The sequence below is a fragment of the Myotis daubentonii genome, chromosome 7 (genome assembly GCF_963259705.1).
Source record: "Myotis daubentonii chromosome 7, mMyoDau2.1, whole genome shotgun sequence".
Taxonomy (NCBI): domain Eukaryota; kingdom Metazoa; phylum Chordata; class Mammalia; order Chiroptera; family Vespertilionidae; genus Myotis; species Myotis daubentonii.
Window position 1 is genome coordinate 26833188 of NC_081846.1, and position 20856 is coordinate 26854043.

At 37.9% G+C, this 20856-nt stretch overlaps 1 protein-coding gene across 11 annotated transcripts in view; it reads right to left on the bottom strand.

Annotated features, from left to right (window-relative positions):
* Positions 1–20856, bottom strand: part of DOCK10 (dedicator of cytokinesis 10) — a 211883-nt gene that overhangs the window by 82854 nt on the left and 108173 nt on the right. For all 11 annotated transcript variants that reach the window (XM_059703345.1, XM_059703346.1, XM_059703348.1 and 8 more), the window contains exons 4-7: positions 12819–12901; positions 5717–5789; positions 5320–5442; positions 4927–5061 (exon numbers count right to left, since the gene is read on the bottom strand). In XM_059703345.1, the coding sequence (XP_059559328.1) occupies positions 4927–5061; positions 5320–5442; positions 5717–5789; positions 12819–12901 (414 nt within the window). The remainder of the gene's footprint in view (positions 1–4926; positions 5062–5319; positions 5443–5716; positions 5790–12818; positions 12902–20856) is intronic.

A 20856-nucleotide genomic window follows, 5' to 3' on the forward strand; every position in this document is an offset into this window, starting at 1 on the left:
TAACATAAAGAAATTTTCCAAAATAGGACACAAATTTCGATGGGTATGAATCAATCTGTAATTCTGATATAGGTATTCAACTCTTACTAACACTGTTCTAAAATCTTTAGAGCCCCCACACTAAAATAAAGCAAAGCCTATATACTCAGGATAACTCAACTTTGTAGAAGTAAAACACAAACTGGAGAAGAGCCAGAAGATGGGAGTGTTACTATCCTGTGAAATTGTAGATAAATATCAAAGTATAAATTATTTTATGGGAACAGGGTTGCTCTTCTTGGTGGCAACAAAAAGTAATTTTGAATATCCTCTCGGCAATGTCCTTTTTCTTTGGGATGCCTTCAGACACTGTCCCAAAATAACTTGTTCCTTTCAACTTCCACAGCACAATTACAACTACAAAGAGGCCACTTACTAAATACTCGCCATCTGTATACCAGGCACTGTGCTGAACATTTTACAGTCATTATCTTATTTAAATCTCCCAACAACCTTTGTGTGAAAAATCATATTATTCCATTTAACATATGATGACATTGAGGCTTGGGCAGGTAAGCTAGGAATTACACGGGTAGCAAGTGGTAGAAAGGGGAAATAATCTCTTTAGACTTTAACACCCACTGAGACGACCCGGGTATAAAGAAGATGCTCAGTGAATGCCATCCTCCTTCCTTGCTACCTCCCTGGCACAATCACCCACCAACGGGGTAGCTGTGGCCTGGAGGTAATAGATTTTCCATGTGCTGAGAATAGACAGTGAGACAACATAAATGCCACATGAAAAAGTAAAATTTGGAAATTGAAGGAGAAAGAAGAATCAGTTTAAAAGCTACGTGTGATTCTCACTGTAAAATGTCACAGTTCAAATGCTATTTTCTGCACTCTTCCAATGACGAGCTATTTGCTCCCGTCCATGCTTTTGTACTGTTGTCAAAGGTATTATTTCCTTGCCTTGTAATGACTCACTTGCAGGCTGGCTCTTTTATTTGTCCAGGAGCTTGATTATAGCAGAAGCTGCCTAACTGTCCTCAGTGCTCAGGGCAGTGATAACATTCACTCCTAAAGAGGTGTCTATTGTGTTTGCATTTTGTGTCAGGAAGAAACAAAGTCTCTGCCCTGGCAGAACAGGGAGACAGGCCTTAACCAATGAAACACAGTGTGATATTGGGAGATAAATGTACTCACATTTTGTATGAATATGTTGAAGAAAAGGTATAAAGTCAAGGTATTAATATGCTTTTTGAGAACAGAATTGCTATTGGCATATGAGAATATAGCTGGTCTCATGAGAGCACAGGGCAGGATGGCTCTGGCAAGTAAAAGTCCAGAGCTGCATTTGGAAAAAATTATTTGGCTGCAGTGTCAACAGAATGAGGAGTCACCAGAAAGGCAGTGGCCTCAAACTACTGTGTGCAAAGCCAACATCTAGGCAGCCTCTTTAAGAATGCAAGTTCTTAGAAGCCCGGTCCCGCAGGGAGAGTGAGCAGACTCCCTCCACACACTCTCACACAAGCTTCCTGGGCTTCTGTCCAAGGAGGTCCACTGAACCTCCTGTGACCTCAGTGACACAGAGTGCCTCAGGACAAAGACAAGGTGGCTGATAACACATATAAAAAAGAGAGACAGGTTTCTTTAAAAAAAACACAACCAAACAAACAAAAAACGAACCCCACAGGAAGAGAAATAGACAAAAAGGGAAAAACTAGAAATGCCCAGAGTTCAAGACCTAACTTTGGCTAGGACAGTGGTCGGCAAACTATGGCTCGCGAGCCACATGCGGCTCTTTGGCATCTTGAGTGTGGCTCTTCCTAAGCCTTAGGAGTACCCTAATTAAGTTAATAACAATGTACCTACCTATATAGTTTAAGTTTAAAATATTTGGCTCTCAAAAGAAATTTCAATCGTTGTACTGTTGATATTTGGCTCTGTTGACTAATGAGTTTGCCGACCACTGGGCTAGGATATTGTTAATTATTTGACAATTGCAAATGCAAGCCAATCTCAGTGCTGTCTTGAAAACAAACAAGTTAAAAGAGTCTCCTTGACTAATCTGATGTTGTAAATCATGAGAACTGGGAGATGCAGCTATGCAAACTGCTAATACTGGGTCCAAGTTAAAAGTGGATCAAGCTGCAACCTGTTTTCCAATGCTGCTGCTAAGAAACTAATAAAAATTTTAGAAAGAAAACATTATGAAATATTTAAAAATGTTGATTTCCTAAATTGCATTCTGTACATCAAATAAATTTAATATTGTTGCCAAGCTCAACAATATTTTACAAATTTTTTTTTACAACTTTGTGCGAATTATTATAAGTCAGCCCTTGGTTCTCACAAAGAGGTGGTATTTATAAATAAAATAAATATTTTATTTACAACTGCTCAGACACCAAATTATTTTTTTTTAAATTTGGAGAGAAATAGAACTGCTTTCAGTGTTGAGAGGTTTATGTTGGAGAGGACTAAGATGTCTAAAGTGGTTTTCTATCTCACTCTCCAAAATAATGGCATATCAACTGGCAAAAAAGAAAGGACAGAAATAGAAAAATCAATGGAACATTTTAATAATCTTGAAATGCAATAGTTAAGTCATTACAATGGCATTCATAAAGTAATCATACTCATTTCACTCCCCCAATGTTCCCCTGTTTCCATGAAATCAGTGTTCTTTGTATCCACTGCAACTACTTTGCTCATCCAAGCTCACCACAGCCCACCTACACGGCTTCATAAACAATAGGAAACTGAATGCGGCCTGATGCCATCTGATGTGTTTGATGAGTTGTAGCAAACTGGTCTGTTTCTACAGCGTTCATCTGGAAAAGTTTCGAAATAGATACTCCAAGGACGCCACTAAAGTCAACGGAGGACTGAATGTCGAAGAAAGAAGGTACCCAAACAAAATATTCCATCACGCCAGCAATGGTGCTAGCATCTTTTACAGAATTTTTCAGAAACTAAAGAAGAGTTTTAAAAGGAAACACACAACATCAACTCCAGGTTACTGGTATTGCTGGCTACCACCCGTGCAATTCTGTCCATTCTCTGTATGTTTATTTGTTCATTTATAAACAATATTAGGTACCTTCTATGTGCCAAGTACATAGCATTAAAAAACACATGTAAAGTGCTTGCCCTCCTTGAACTTACATTCTAGTGTAATGGAGTGTCAATAAACAAATAAATGGAACTAACACATATACACTATGTATAATGTAATATAATGCAATTTATCATCATCAGCGATAAATAGAGTTTCACTCTTGCATGTATTATCAGAACCTAATGTTTGAAATGAGTCATTTATGCTTTATTTTCACACATGATATATATATATATATATATATATATTTCTGTTCAGCCTCCTACAGGCTGGAAGCTCTTTGAAGACAGACACCACATCTAATTCATATGTGGCTTTCCCACAATGCCTTGCATATAGAAAGCATTTCAATATACATTTGATGAAGTAAACCCTACATCTAAAATGCACTGTTTAGAACCGCACATAAACACATCTTTATAGTGTTTCCTGTGCCCATGTGGCTTACACAGGATAAATGTATGTGTGTATGTGTACAGGTATGTCCACTCATGTATAATAACCAAATGATTTTCTTGGGCATCTTTTTGTAATTTTGGACATTCCTGTGCCTCAGACCTAATTTTGCCATTTATTAGTTCTGTGACTTGGAAAGGTATTTTATCTCTCTGAGGTGTTTTTGTTTGTTTGTTTTTTAATCCTCACTCAAGGACATTTTTTCCATTGATTCTTAGAGAGAGTAGAAGAGAGAAGGAAAGACAGAGATAAACACCGATGTGAGAGACACATCAATTGTTTGCCTCCCGAATGTCCTTGACCAGGACCAGGAGCCTGCAACCGATACATGCCCTTGACCAGAATTGAACCCTGCAGCCTTCAGTCTGATGTTCTACCCACTGAGCCAAACCGGCGAGGGCTTTTTTTTTTTTTTTTTTTTTAACACATTGAGACAATAATAATGTGAAATTTGAGGTAATTTTGCTAAAACACTTGATTGCTTCAATTTTTATGTAAGAGGGAATAAGGATAGCTATTTAATCAGAGTAGAAAGAATAAATGTCTTGAAAGTAAGAGGTCCAAACGAGGTCTGTGGAATTATCTGCTGCCCTTTGCCACCGTGGTCCATGCCAAATTGAATATTAAGGACAATAGTCTGAAGATCAAGAGGTTGCAGAAGAGCATTGTCTGTTAAAAGCACTATGTCTGTTTCTTAAATTAAGCTCTTGGGAATCAATGTAATCCTTGTCTTTGAGGGAAACCTCCTCTTAGAAGGAAGATGATGTATATGCACATTATAAATTTACTATCTCATATCTAATAATAAAGATTATATTTATGAAGTGTATCTTTTGAGTTATATGATTTACATGTTATCTTACAAAATTCTTTAGTTCAGCGGTTCCCTAATGCAGCTACACAGGTGGCCATTTTCCTCGAATATATATGACTTGCTCTTGTCTCAGGACCTTTGCATGCGCTGCCCTGCTCAGTTTTCAATCTCTAGATCAAATACTTTCTCTTCAAATATACTTTTCTCACTTCTAGAAAATTAACATTCTTTTCCAATGTCATCATTTGTCTCTCTCCCTTCAGTATCCCTGTTTCTTTTCTTTATTCCAGATTTCACCAACTGATTCTATTGTTTATTTATTTCTTGCCTATTTTCTGTTTTTTCTTCCTTTATTGAAAGTAAGCTTTGTGAAAGCAGGAGTCAAGGTTGTCTTGTTCTCCATTGAATCCCTAGGGTCTACTAGAACAATTCTTGGCTCATCTCAGATACTCCATAAATATTTGTGGAAAAAATAACTGATGACTGGATGAACATACTCTTTGATTTAAAAAACAAAAAAAAAACCCAAGAGGGAAAAAAGATTCCTACTCACCTGCACCACACCTGTACAGGAATCCAAAAAGATGCAGCCTTTGGGTTCTTTGGATATTTTTTCATCTTTGTAAAAATTCATGATGTAGGAGCTATCAGGCAACTGAGTCAGCTGAAAGTAGCGCTTTTTGAATGACTAAATAATGGAAAAGATACAAGAAGGTAGTTGAGGTTGCAGTGTCCTATTACTCACAGAAACTAGCATTTTTTCTAATTCCTCCAGGAGTGCAACACCTGTAGGGTGCTGTTTGAGAGAAGAGCACACTCCTTTCTCATCAATAAAATATGACACAGAACATAAACTCAATGCAAATGGCTCTCCTCTGTGCTCTGACCGAAGAAGGGGTGTTGGGAACGGTGGCAGACACAAAGATGCATCCTGATGTCTCCTTACCCGCACAGTAATGGTATTGTTCACGGTGCTGTTGAAATTCCCCTTGTAGAGCCAGCCAGACTTGAAAACTCCAGTTCCTCCCGCTCCCCCACCGCCCTTGGAAGACGAGTGGGAGGTGGTATCCTGTACAAAAGCATCATTAGCATGACTGCAATCTTTTGTGAATCCCAGATCTTCTGCACTTGCACTTAAAAATGAGCCTCTTTTTCTCTCTTTGACGCATCTCAAATAATCATGTTCAATCTCAAAACAAACGTGACTCATTTTGACTAAAAGCCCTCATACAAACAGTTACTGCAGCTTGATGAAAACTGTTCAGAACATGGAACACTCAAGTGAGAGACAGGCACTAATTATCCTCATGTTTTAAACATTTCACTTTCAACAATTTACTTACTTCATCCTTATCAGCATCTTCATGGTCAACCTCAAAGGAATGTGAAGGAAGTTTCTCTGGCTTGTACTCTGCTCTAATATTAAAACAAAAATAAAGGTTCTGATTTGTCATTTGAGACGCGGCTTTCATTTTCAGCTGTTTCCTGGGTAACAACTACTGCGTTTTTTAATAAAATAATGTAACCTTGTGAGGATCCCATTTTCTTTGGAGGTATTAACCTTCTCCTACACCTTGACATCTTAATCCAGCAAATAAATCTCTATTTTAATCCATGGAGTTAATATTTATGCAGATTTATACACTGAATGGGATGAAGGTGAGCAGGACAATTTTTAGGTTTGATGGTTTATATTTTCCTCTTCCACATGCTGATGTGATATTTTCATTACCTTTCTGCTTCACCTTTTTATGACATGCCCCAGGGTACAGGCGGTCATTTGAAGAACTGTGTTCCAGAAAACAAGTTTGTGATCTGGCCACTAGACTGTGCTGCTCCCCTAACCATGGTCTCCCCAAAAGTCTGCATCTATTATTGGCAACTGTGCTGACTTTGTGAAATTCCATGGTAGCATAGAAACACCTCTGTGTCATAGCATCACCGGCCAGCTCAGGAGAGTGAGAGCATACACCTGGCTCTATTCACGGAAATATAAGACAGAAATAAGTTTTCCTTGGCTTGATTCTGTCTCACACCTCATGGCAGAATGGAAACCAGACATTATCATTCAAGGTTCAGATCTTTCTTGATACCTAGTTAGGCATTTTTCCATGTAGAATTTGCATGGCATATTTGTTTTCTTTAAGACGATGTAGCCTGTGTAGAAGCAACCTCACAATCTGACTATTGAGAGGAAAAAGCCCAGTGGCACATTCAATATTCCCATCACAAAGAATCTTCTATGTTGAAGCTATTCCAGAGAGCATCACTCAGCCAAGTCCATTAGTCCCTAACAATATTCTTGCTGACCTTATGTTCATAGAAAAAAAAGTGCAGACCTGTGTGTGCCAATTTATATCCTATCATGGGGGCGGGGGTGGGGGTGAGTGAATATCTTTTCATTGCTGGCTTTTCTTAATTCTGAGTTTGCTTGATCAAATTCAATGGGAAAGCAGAGTTGCCTTAATTCTTGGAGGTTATTCTTTGCCAGTAAATGATCCAGTACCCAGATAGTACCTGCTACACAGAAGACCCCCAGTAATATATACCAGAAAACAAATCCCCAAACTGAGGAAGTGTGCATCCCAAAGAAGGAGAGAATAGATAATTAAGCATACATAAACAAGATAATTTCCCTGGGTGAAAACGGTTGTGAAGAAATTTAAAGTGGGGCGGAGAAAAGACTGATCCAAGTAGGGATGGAAGAGACCAGATTTAGAAAGGGTGGTCACGGATGGCCATTTAAGTTGAGATTCATCAGAAGCTGGCTATGTGATGATCTGGGGGAGGTCATTCTGGCATAGTGAATGGCGACAGTACTGGTCCCGGGGAGGAACCAAGTTGGAGTGACAAGGAGTGGAAGGCTGGGGGCTGGAGCACAGTCAGGGAAGGAGAGCAATAAGAGTTAAGAGCAGCCATGTAAGAAAAAGTATGGGGGCTATTGAGGGGTCATCTTTCCCAGTCATTCGGGTCTCACTGCCCCGCACAGCACAACCCTCCTTGCCTTTAAGTAACCATGTCACCACTCAGTCTCTCATGCCTGCAGGGCCATTAAGCAAAGACTGTTCACCCTTTCACAGACGATGGAAAGATAAGCACCCCTGCTCCTGAGTTTAACATTCTTCCCCCAGCAGCACTGTGTGGTCTCTGAATCTTTGGGATCCTGAAGTAAAGGGCTCAGTAGGGACCCTCTGATGTTTGAACTCAACATTAGCTATCATTTCTAGGCAGTCTCATTGCTCACTTCTACACCCAAATTACCCCCATCGCCCACATAAGGGGTTGGGGATGCCTGAGAGCCTCCTTGGTTACAGTTGTGAGATTAGAGGTGAGTTACTATCTCTCTCAGTGCCCCAGTTTTTTTTATACAGCAAGGATAACAGTTCCTACTCTGTGGGATTATGCATGCTAAATGAGATAACATACAAACGGAACCTAGCACACTCGGAAAACATTCTTTCATTTTTTTAAAAAATCTATTCTAATTAATCCAGAACCTCAAATTGGTTACATTTTATTTGATATTCAGTCACAAAATACATTCTGTAAAATGTTCTTCTTTATATCAAAACAGCTGTAGTAAAAAAACTTAGATATGTCATATATCTTTGTGTTTTACCCCGTGGATTAATGTGATCAGTGGCATCATATATATCTTCTAAATTGAGGTATTATTGATAAATAATATATTAGGTTCAGGTGTACAATATAATGATTTGTATACAATGCAAAAATGATCTCCTGGGTAAGTTTAGTTAATGTCTGTCACCATACATAGGCTTTTTTTCCCTTTTGATGAGGATTTTTAATATCTACTCTCAGTAACTCAAATATGCAATATTGTATTACTAACTATAGTCACCATCCTGTACATTACATCCCCATGACATTTATTTTATAACTGGAAATACCTTTGATCCTCTTCAACTATTTTGCTTTCCCCCCACTTCCTGCCTCTGATAACCATCAATCTGTTCTCTGTATCTATGAGCTTGTTTTTTGTTTTTTTGTTTTCAAATTCCCGATATAAGTGAGATCATATGGTATTTGTCCTTCTCTAACTTATTTCACTTAGCATAATTCCCTTGAGAACCATCTATGTTATTGGAAATGGCGAGATTTCACTTTTTTTAATGATGGAACAGTATTCTATTCACCCATCAATAGACAGATTGTTTTTATATCTTGGCTATTGTAAATAGCACTGCAGTGAACATGGGATGTATATATCTTTTCAAACTGGTGTTTTCATTTTCTTCAGACAAATACCCAGAAGTGAAATTGCTGGATTATTTTAATTTTTTTGAGGAACCTCCATACTGGTTTCCATAGTAACTGCACCAATTTACTTTCCCATCAACAATACACCAGGGTTCTCTTTTCTCCACATCCTAACACTTGTTATTTCTTGTCTTTTTATAATAGACATTCTAACAGGTATGAGTAGATAGCTAATGGTGGTTTTGATTTTACTTTCCATTGTCATGCACCTGTTGGCCATCTGTACATCTTCTTTGAAAAAAAATGTCTATTCAGAGCTTCTTTCCATTTTTAATTAGATTGGTTTTCTTTTGTGTGTGTGTGTGTGGGGGGGGTGTTTGTTTTTTGCTATTGAGTTGTATGAGTTTTTGCTATTGAGTTTGTATATTTTGGATATTAACTCCTTATCAGATGTATGATTTGTAAATATTTTCTTCTATTCAATAGATTACCTTTGCATTTTGTTGATAATTTTCTTTGCTGTGCAGAAGCTTTTTAGTTTGATGTAGTCCCACTTTATATTTTTGCTTTTGTGGCCTTTTATTTCGGTGTCAAAAAACAAAAAACAACCATTGCCAACAACAATGTTAAGGAGCTTATCCCCCCTGCTTTCTTCTAGGAGCTTATGGCTTCAGGTCTTACATTCAAGTCTTTGATCCATTTCAAGTTAATTGTTGTGCATGGCGTAAGACAGCAGTCTAGTTTCACTCTTGTGCATGTGCTGTCTAGTTTTCTCAACACCATTTGTTAAAGAGATGCTCCTTTCCTCATTGAATATATATACTTGGCTCCATTGGCATCATACATTTTTATGTCATTCTGGAACCACAAGTTCAGCGATTTTTTTTATTCCTTATGTGTGAAGGCTTTACATTTCACATTTCTCCAGTATCTTCCTATAAACAGACACTTAAAAAAGTGGAGTTCTTAAGCCTTAATAATAATACAATTTTAAATTTAAGAATAAAAATGGGAAATATAAACACACACATCTTTTTTTCACTGAATTGCAAGTTTTCATTTTGTAACCTCAGCAACCCATAAAAAGAAATGATGAATTTTAATTGTTAGCAGACATAGGAGAATTCTCCTGATACAGGAGGTATGAAAATGATTTACTTCTAATAGCCTCAGAAGGCCCAAGTAAAGTATCTGTCCCCACTACTGACCTAAATACATGTAGTGGGGAGTGCTTAGCTTTGTAAAATAATTTTAAAAACAGTTTTGCTAATCAGTGTTACAGTCTTCATTATTTCAGGGGCTATGTGAGGATTATATTTCTGGATTATAGTCTAGAAATTCTGATTTTCATTTTGAATATATATATATATTTTTTTTTTTCTTTAAACTTTCTTACTTTATGACAGTCTTGTTCTTCCCCATTCATGGTATCAACTTCCACTTCCTTTAGTTAAAGTAAAAAAATTCTCAACAATGTTTTGGTTCCTATTGCATTTCTTCTCTCAAGATTTTTTTCTTACGCTCTAGGGGCATTCCAATTCAACAAGACTCTGTATTTACTATAGGTGCTTTCTCTATTGTTTTAATAGAGGAAAAATACCACCAATCTTTTCTTTCGTTTATTTTCATTAAATTTATTGGGGTGACATTGGTTAATAAAATTATATAGGTAATGTTGCCAGTGGAAATTGGGTTCTTCCATGAAATCAGGAGGAAAGCATTCCAAGGACCCACTCATGGGAGATTGTCGTATGGCAAGCTAGCTAACTATACTAACAGTTTCAGGGGTGCAATTCTGTAATACATCACCTGTATAGTACATTGTGTGTTCACCACCCAAGTCAAGTCTCCTTCCATCACCATTTATCCCCCCTTTACCCTCTTCTACCCCCTCCCATCCCCTTTCCTTGTGGTAATCACTATAATGTTCTCTGTGTCTATGAGTTGTTTTTTTCTTAATCCTTCCACCTTTGCACACAGTCTCCCAAACCCCTTCTCCTCTGACAGCTGTATTTATGATATCACAAATATAAGAAAAGAAAAACAATGTTTGGGGATAAAGCCACTAAAAATTTCAATAGACCTAAAGACAGAGGAGTCATTTATTTGAAAGGCTAAACACTGTTCTCTATACTTCATATGCAGTATCCCAATAGCTTGGGCACAACCTCCAAGTTGAAACCACTTCTCTGAACTATTTTGGAAAAGAGGAAGTCTTGATGTGAGAAAAAATGCTTTGCTTTTCAATTGCACCTATAAAACTTGTGTGCTCACACCCAGACGTTCTGAATTACTCACGCACACCTAACTGTGTGATGGGACCTTCTTAATGAGTAGTTGCAGAAAGTTACATATTACAAGTTACCTGACTCTAATGGAATGTCCAGAGATTTGGTAAAAGTTAATGCTCACTGTTTGTTTGTTGTTGTTTTTTAAACAACAACAACAACAACAACAACAAAACACATGTGCTGATTTGGAGAAACATTGGGTCTTCATAGTAATGCAACTCCAAAAGAAATGACCTCCCCCCGCCCCCCACCCGCATACACCTCTCTTTTTCCTATTCTCATCACTGCAATCCCCTTTTCCATAGAGTAGAACAAGTAATCTTTTGAAGAGGTAAAACAGATCATGTCACACTCCTGGTTAAACATTTCATGGGCTTCTGTTGCAATGAGAATAAAATCCAAGCTCCTTTCCAGGGCCCACAATGTCTCCTGCCTAGGTTTCCAGAGTTTTGTTTCTCTACTCTCTTTCCAACTCTCAGCTCCAGCCTCCCTAATTATCATTCTGCTCAAGTGACCATGCTTGTTCCCACCTCAGTGCCTTTGCCCATCCTGTTCCCTCTAGGAACCTTTTCCTAAGATCACAGTGCTGGTAGTGACTGTTACTTCAGATCTGAGCTCAAATGCCACCTTCTCAGAGCCATTGCCCAACTCCTCCTCCCTATTCTGCATTTTGAAGTTGAGAGCACTTTCAAGTACCCGAATCTGGAAAAGATGTTTTTTGGGGGCAAGGGAAATCATGGAAAGTGGAACCCAAATCTGAGCCATGGTCCATGAAAAGTTAGATGCCATGTGTATCATCTCAATATTTCACTTGAGGAAAGTGTTAATAAAAACATATCTTTGAATTATCTCAAGTGTTTTTCTGGGTTATTTGCATCATTTTAATTTGATGAACCAATGCATCGAAAGATCCCAATTTATTTAAATTCCTTAAATTTTAGCATCCAATCCCATCTAGGAATCCTGTATTTTGAAATTTGCCATTCACTCAGTTTACTTATCTGATAAATTATTACTGCACACCTAATATGAGCTAGGAATTCTCATAGGCCTGCAGGGGATTCTGCAAGGAAACTCCCTGCACTTTGGGGGTTTTTACTTCAGTGGGGACACAAACACTGCATCAGTGACTGCTTTAGTTCAGGTGAGCTTCTCTGTGAAGCTGACATTCTCAGAGTGTAAAGGAAAAAGTCACCTTCTCCTAAAGGCTTCATTTTCCCCAGAGTCCAGAAAGAAAAGGAGGTGTTTATTTATCCCTTTTTGCTTTTTTAAGGCATATATCATTTCTGTGGAGGTTGCTTATTTTAGTAAATTTTAAAAAATATATTTTTATTGATTTCAGAGAGGAAGGGAGAGGGAAAGAGAGATAGAAACATTAATGATGAGAGATAATCACTGATAGGCTGCCTCTTGCACACCCCCTACTGGGGATTGAGCCCACAACCCTTGCATGTGCCCTTGACCGGAATCTAACCTGTGACCCTTTAGTCTGTAGGCCAACACTTTATTCTCTGAGCCGAACCGGCTAGGGCTATTTTAGTGATTTTTGATATCCCAGCATGAAGATACACAGAACCAGAGGCAAATCTGAACACTATATACAGAATATTAGAAAAATTTTTGATCCAAATTGTAGTTTTCTAACCTTGTGTCTGCTATTGAATGGAAAGCTCACAAAAAAATGATATAACAATATCTTCAAACTTTGTTCAAAATTAAATAAGTATATTTATAGCTTATTCCAAATTTTTGTCACTATATAAACATTGCATTGTTGAATAAAACATTTTATTGTGATTCTTATTTTTAAATTGTATAAAATATTCCTTGACACTAGATTAACAAACATGTGTTCATAAACAATGGCAGAACTTAAACAACTAAATATTTTATATATGGGAAAACCCAAGTTCTACTTATAATAGGTTCTTACCGAGGTAACTGTCGAATGTCTCCAGAATATTGTTCATATTTGTAGTTTACCACGTACCACTGGGAACTATAAAATTTACAAGCCTTAAAGAAAAACAACAACAATAATTAAACAATTATCATTAAAAAATTCAGTTGTCCTCGCAAAAAGTACTAGAATACAGTTCTTATGACCTCTGGGGTCATGTTAAGGTACGTACGCTAGTGATGCTAAGGTAGGTAAGGGGCTTGCTCATCATAATCATTTCACGCTTTCCAGTGAAGTGAAAGTCCCACTTTTCCAAGACTCTTGGAGGAGGAACCATTGCACATATTTATTCTATTTTGCTCCATCAAGGAAGACCTAGTTTATCACTTGCTAAATCACACCAAGGACATGTTGTTAACCTCAAGTACCATCATTTTTCAGCTGTCTTTGGCAAACCCTTCTATTACTTAAAAGCTTTTAGTAGAGAAAGATGTTATTTATATACTAGTAGCCCTGTGCACGAATCTGTGTGTCAGTAGGTCGCTGCCGCCCTCCTGTAGCTCCCTGCCCGCTGCCCCACCCTCCTGTAGCTCATGTCTTCACCCACTCCTCCCACATAGCTTGTTGCCCTGCCCGCTCCTGCAGCTCTCTGCAGCCTGCTTGTACCTCACTGGCCCACCCTCCCGCTGATCCGTGATCTGGTCGTGACATGCTTGGTCATTACGCCTCAGGGTGTAACGGCTAATTAGTATATTCCTCTCTTATTACATAGGATAATCTTTTCATAATATTTTAGCCCATTTATTCTTGTTTTTGTATTAGTAAGTTTCCTTTTTCTCTTTATATGAACACCGTTATTGACTTGAAATCTGTTTGCCAGTTTCCCTCACTGCCTTCTAAACCCAGCCTTCTTCATCACTGTTCATGGATTTTACACATATACTGCTATGTGAACAAAAGATGATAAAAAGCTATTTATTTAAAAAAACATAAATATTAACAACACAAAACAATCTATATATATGAAAGGCTAATATGCTAAGTGTCTGACTGTCCAACCAGTTGCTATGATGCACACTGACCACCAGAGTGAAGACGCTTAATGCAGGAGCTGCTGTGACACGCACTGGCCATTTACAGAGAAATGGCAGCGCGGACCTGGTGCCAACAAAGCAACACTCAGCTTCCGCCAAGTGGGACACAGGCCCTGCCACCACCCTGGAGCAACACCCCATCAAATTGCAGCCAACGCTGCCAAGACCCCATGGCGCAAAATGCGGCCCACAGCCCTGCCCAGCCCAGCCTGGAAACAGTCGCTGAGGGCACCGGGTAATGACATCACGTAGCAATGCACAGCTTCCTCTCCCTAGTGACTAGCCTCTTTGGAGTTTCTTCAGCTCAGAAACACAACTTGCTTTATAGCCAGGTGGAAACATTTTACACTTTAACCAAATGTCTGTGAAGTGTTTTCCCGTGCCTCATCGCCTTTGATCCTCCCAAAGTCCTGGAGTAGGTAGATAGGAGACTCAATGGAATCCTATTTTCTTTTCATTAGCCAGAAAATGGAGATTTAGACAGCTGAGAAACTTGTCCCGACTGAAAAGTAAGAAATGATGGACCTTGAAAATGACATCAGGTTTTCTCACTGTGCAGAATATAGTCAAACACTACTGCAGTTATGCTGGGGTCCAGCCCCAGCAGGTCCAGGGGTCCCCAAAGGTGTGGACGGAGTCGGCGAAGAAGGAATGACACGGAGACAGCTTTCAGTTGATCAGCAGCCTAGCCAGGATCTCTAGCCCGGATCTCCAGCCAAGTTCTGGTCTGGATCTCCAGAGAGGTTCTGCTTTGGATCTCCAGGGAAGTTCTGTCTGAGATCTCCAGCCAGGTTCGGTCACCAAGTTCTAGTCAGGTTCTCTTGCCAATTTCTGTAGTCAGGTTCAGTCCAAGATCTTTTGCCATGTTCTCTCCAGCGAAGTTCTTCTGTCTCTAGAGAATGTTCTGTGTAGGTTCTGTGCCTAGGTTCTGAGTGTAGGTTCTGTGTTCTGAGTTCTGTCTGTTGTTGTCTTGTTGCATCTGTATTTATACCAGTTGATTCTAATCCTGTCAATTTCTATTACAAAGGTTAGGGCGTTTCTTATCTCCATTCCAGGGAGTAAAGATTATGTAGCTTAAGCATGATTGTTCATAGTTAAAGTAATTAATTACCCACCTGGCACTTAGTTGAGGGGTTTTATTCCCTCCCTAACTTCAGGGGAAAATCCCTACCTGGGGATTCAACCTTTCTCGGAGAGGCGACCTTGGCTAAAACACATAGTGCCAAGAAGGTGAGCAAACATATCAAGAACCGCATGCCACACATGCCAGGTCCCTTGAAACAGCAAGGATGGACCGGCTCCCGGCACAGTTAAATATTTTACCCCTTGTTCTCCCTGTGTGATCTACAATAATAATCTGCTTTGTGTTAATATTTACTGCTGTGCTGCTGACAATTACCTGAAAGAGAAGTTGGGGTGCTTCACTAGGATAGAAAAGTTTACCTAAATCAGAAAGCAGGTCTAATTAAGCAAGTTTATCTCTCTATATAAAGCTGTCGCTGGCACCAATTGCATGTGTGTGTTTCGATCTGTCATCGTCGATTGTGAATTTGGTTGACACTTCTATTATAAAGGGTGAATAGTGATATTAAAATATTTCTTCTAACTCATCTCCTTTCAATGTGCAAAAATTCCTGCACTGGGCCACTAGTTATATTATAGTGGTCTGTAGTGAATGATTTTATAGTATTTACTGATTGCACATATTTCTCAAACTCCTACCATGCACTTATCAACCCATTACTGTGGGTTGGTAATTGAGATTTCACTAGGTGGCTTTCAGATTCCTTTTGTTTCTGGAATTATATGACTCTGGGGATTAAGCTGCTGCTAGGATTAGATGGAAATTTTGTCTTCTAGCATCAGTGGGAGTATGAGGAGCAATAAACTTGATGCAATGTGAGGAATAAAGATCTGTGATTGCTTTTGTGACCAAGAAGGGATAGGCAGGATCTCTTTGTGACAACAATCAACTGAAGGTGCAGTGGGCTGCAGAACAGAGAGCGCTGGCACTGCTTTTGCCGAAACAGAAAGTGAGAGGGGATGGCCCAGTGGATGGTGTAGAAAGGTTGATGGGGAACCCAGGATGCAGGCACCTGGCTCAAGATGCACAGAATATGCAGGAAGAGGGGAGAGGGATTAGGAGTCTTCAGTTGCTATGGGTTTCTCTGGCCTTGAACTTTCTTAGCACCATAGGTTTATTTGTTCAGGGAAACACCCACACACAAACCAGGGACTGAGGGTGAAATAATACATAAGACTGGGACAAAGACAGGAGTAGGAGGATGAGGGCAGGGCCTGCAGGAGAAGAGAAGAGCTTAAAAACAAAACAGCAACAAGGCCAACAGATGAATAAAAGAGAATTCAGGAGATCTGTAATGACCAGACTGGGAGAGATGTGAACAAAACTGAATATTTAGCTAATATTAAATTTCTTAACTTGCCAATTCCTGAGCCAGTTCTGCAGATCACATGTTTCTGAATATAAGACGAAAACTGAGTCTTGATATGATCCTTGGCTAACAGGTTCCATGTTCCTTTAAGGATGCCAGGGATTCAGGTAACAAGCATATAGGCCCATAGTATCCCAAGCCTTAGAGACAGAACATTCATGATTATAGTTCTTTCTTACCCTCTCTCACTTACATTCCTTTCTCAATACCTTGCTAGAGTTCTCGAATGAAATAAAACATATTCTAAACATAAAACAAAAAGCATAAAACCCACTCCCTTTTTGCATTCCCTTCTAATCTTTTTTTCTGATACATAGCTTTACCTCATTCCCCTGTAAGTATATATTAGAATTCAAATAGTTTTTTGTTCACATAATGGCATATTCTAAAGATTTTTAAATTTGCTTTCTAAATTCTATGACCACTTTAAAGAAGTACAATAAAGTAGAATAATTTATTAACCCAGACTCCTAGTTTTGGAGTCATCAATTAATTAATTCAACAAACATTATGGAGCCCTTATTATGTGCCTGGGGGTGTTCTAAGTGATGGAAACCCATCAGTGATCAAGAGGCTAAAAGTCATTCCCTCTTGAAATGTATCCCTTTGTGAAAACATGATTAATAAATACACAAAAAAATTGTGCAATATGTTAGCAGATAATGCCTGTGGGATCGGGCCTAACCTGGCAGTCAGACATCCCACTGAGGGGACCCCCAGCCCCAGCGCACAGATTTCATGCACCAGGCCTCTAGTTTAGAATATTGGAATAAATTAGAAATTTCTGCCCCATTATATCTATCTCTATACTTTCTGATCTGGAGGTTTTCCAGAAATGCATTGATTTACATGTCTTTTCTTGTTATGGATAGTAGCTATTTTTAAGCATGATAAACGATAAACATGTCTACTCATTCATATTACACACAATATCCATAATGTGCCACAGGCTTAACTGAATAAATCTGAGATGTGGTAATCCTGAATTTCACTGGCCAAAAATGAATGTGGTACTTACTTTCTTATATTAGTGTGCTATATTAAAGAACTACCTCTTTTTGTTTGTTTGTCTTGGAGAGGCAAGTGCTTGTTAGATACTGTACTACTAGGCACTTTATATATCATCTTAATAAACACTCAAAGATATTTTATGATTCCCATCTTATAGATCACAGAGGCAAAGAGAACCTCAGAAGTTTGCTCAAGATCCTACACGTGATTTCAAACTGGATTTGTCTGACTCTCAAAGTTCATTCAGCTAATTTATGAATTGCATGATGATTGCAGACACTGGACCATCATTCCAGATGTTTTTATGGCATTTCTGTTTCTGTCTTGGAATCAGACAGACCTGGTTTTTAATTTTGGTGTTAGCTCAATTAAGTAACTTAACAACTCTAAATTTCCTTATCTGTCTAAATAATACCAACTTTAATAGGGTCAAATAACACAATTCCTATAAAGCTCTTAGCATAGGGCAAATAATCAATAGTTGCTTTAAAAATCAGTTTTTCAGTTTGACTCAATCTATAATTCACATTCACAACAGTTGATGATAACTTGTTTTTCCTGATTTATAAAAGCATAGTTCTGGGAAGATGTATTAGCTCTGATTATCAAAGAATCTTGTTTGAATCAAGTCATTTATGAATTTATGGGCCAGATTTAATGTATCTGGTGGTGGGTAGATGAGAATTAAGGTTACACTAGATAACCCTTAAGAATCCTTCTGAATCTGTGATTTCTCTGATTCTGAGAAAGCCAATGCATTTTACAAACACATAAATGCTTCCCATACATAGCTATGGCATCTTGGAAATGTTATGCATGGAAAATTACTCTCTATTCTTTGTTCCAGCCCACACAGTCACTCTAAGAAGATCATTAAGAACTATGATAATTATGACTACAACTCCTCTCTGTCCAAAATGTAAGCTGAAGTGACCTGTTGCAAATTCAAAGTCACAGGCTACAACTGTGCTTGTTACCATAAGGCAATTGCTCCATTTTCTCCTTGCTAATGACCAATCCCACAACACCAGTTTCAAAATATCAACTCCTTATCCCCTTTAAAATGGAGGCTGCTACAGTCTACTTCAAAGGTGAAGTATGCTGAGCGAGTTAATTTTTCCAAACAGTAATGACCCAATTCACGTTTTAGTAATTTATTCATTTACTTATTATTTATTTATTTAAAATATATTTTCATTGATTTTTAGATAGAGAGGAAGGGAGAGGAATAGACAGAAGCATAGCTCACAAGCCCTGCATGTGCCTTGATTGGGAATCAACCTGGCAACCTCTTGGTTCCTGGGTTGATGCTCAATTGCTGAGCCAACCAGCTGGGCTATTCATTAATTATGTTTGCTTGTTTAGCCTTTATATTAGCATCTCTGCCTGTGGCATTTAGGTACAAAAAAGCTGAGCCAAGTCAACATACATAAAGGCTTTTATGTCATTAGGATAGTGTTCCCTAAACTCTTTTGTGTTCCTGAATTTTTTGAGGTTGCTAATTAAAATGCAGGTTCCAGGGTCCCACATGAATCCACTGAATAGCATGGAATCTGTAAAGGCGGGGAGCCTAAATCCCTCAATCCACCGGATTAACAGTGTGGCTCAGTCCTTGTCATGCTGTTTGTCTCTGAACTGAAAGCATTAGCATCCTAGCTTTATACAGTGAAGTCGAGTAAAAGAGATCACCCTCCAGCTTTCACTCAAGTGGACACAACCTTTGAAATGGGCAGGGAAATATCAACTCCAGGCTGGAGTTTTATTTATAGTGGGATATTCAATGTATATTTGTTGATTGAATGAATCTTGTATATCTTTTTTCCCTTAGAAATTACTAAACATGACACCTTGAAAGTTCTCGAACTCTAAATATTTTAGAAAAGATTGGGCAATTGTAAAGAGCAGCAGATTACCGTAAATAAAATATTTCATTTCTCCCTCTCCTCTTTAGAGAATCATTAGAATCAATTCAAATCATGTTACCAACTCAAAGAGCAATTTTGGTTTGACAATATAATTTGTCCATCTCTGAAAATGGCTATTAGATTCTGGCCACAGAGTAATAAGCAGGTAATAAATGGCTTTGTAGATGCAAACTTGTTTTTCTTTCTAGCCATACAGGTTTATTTAATTACATGGCTACTTTCTTGCCCAAAAGATTTATGCAACCACAAAAGGTGTTCATTTTAGCCCTTAATCACCACTGGGATTAATTCGGTATTTGTAAACAGATTGTGGTAACTTTCATATTCATGCCATTTTTTATATAAAGTTTAGGAGTAAATATGGCTATTGTATAAATTTTGAAAGTGTAGCATCATGAAATTGGGTGAATTTAGGCAAATTATGTATTGAAAGGGTTGCTGGATAATTATCCATATTGAAACACTTCAAATTCAAAGGTGATGCTGTTAACCAAGCCAACAAGTAGAACATGAAACTATTCCTGCAAACCAGGTCATGTGGGCACTCAATACATTGATATTTTAGAGGGAAAAAAGGCACCGAAAATATTTTTTTCTTTAATTGGATCATATTATGAATCCCTTCAAAATTCAATAATTTCTGCAGTATAAAAATAAGTTAATGGTATTTTAAAAATACTTATACTACACTCTTGGGAAAGAATGAAAAATAATGGGGTTGGACAAAATAAATTATGCAAATATAGATATCACTCAGTTTCAGAAATCATGGTACAATCTTTTTCAATGGATTTGGGTTTGGTTGTAAAAAATATTACTTGATATTAGGTAGTGTTAGCATGTATATAAATAATGCATGTGGAACACAAAACAGAATGTCATATCAAATTACAACCATAAGAAAAATAATTTTTAAACTATTTTCTCACTTTGAATTATAGAATAGCCTAAATTGTTTTATTTTGTTGTTGTTGTTGATTCTAAATTGAAAGTGGATAAATATATTTGTGTGTTTTTTTTTTCAGAATGTGTTGAATTGAGGTGGTTGAAATTAGACTTTTATAAATCACACCTGTGCCTGACCTGGGACCAGACACACTAATTTCCTAGCTACATCTCACAAGTAATCTGTCAGGATATAAATAATGGATGGTACTAAAACCTTGGTAATATTATGATCTAGTCATTCTTCTCATGAAAGGCATAAAATCTGGGTTGTAATTGAAATATTAGGTGAAAACTTAAAGTGGTTTCTTTATTATTCTAGCACTCCAGGGTCTCCAACTTGCACTTCTTTCTTTTTAACTATTTATCACCAAACATTATAGGATACTTTTTATTGTGGAGAAGGGGAAGCCAATTTACAATTGGAACAGTTTTGCATATTTAGAAACTAGACTATATTATTCTAGGGTCTTTGGTAACTAGAAAATAATTTCTTCACAGTTGTTAAAGTGAACCACAAAACCATTTTGTTTTCATCAGTGTTTTTTTATATATAGTTTATCCTAATGCCACTGAAAAGAAAATGCATTTTAATTTACCTTAATGAACTTTCATATGCTTATTATCTTTAATGTTATACATT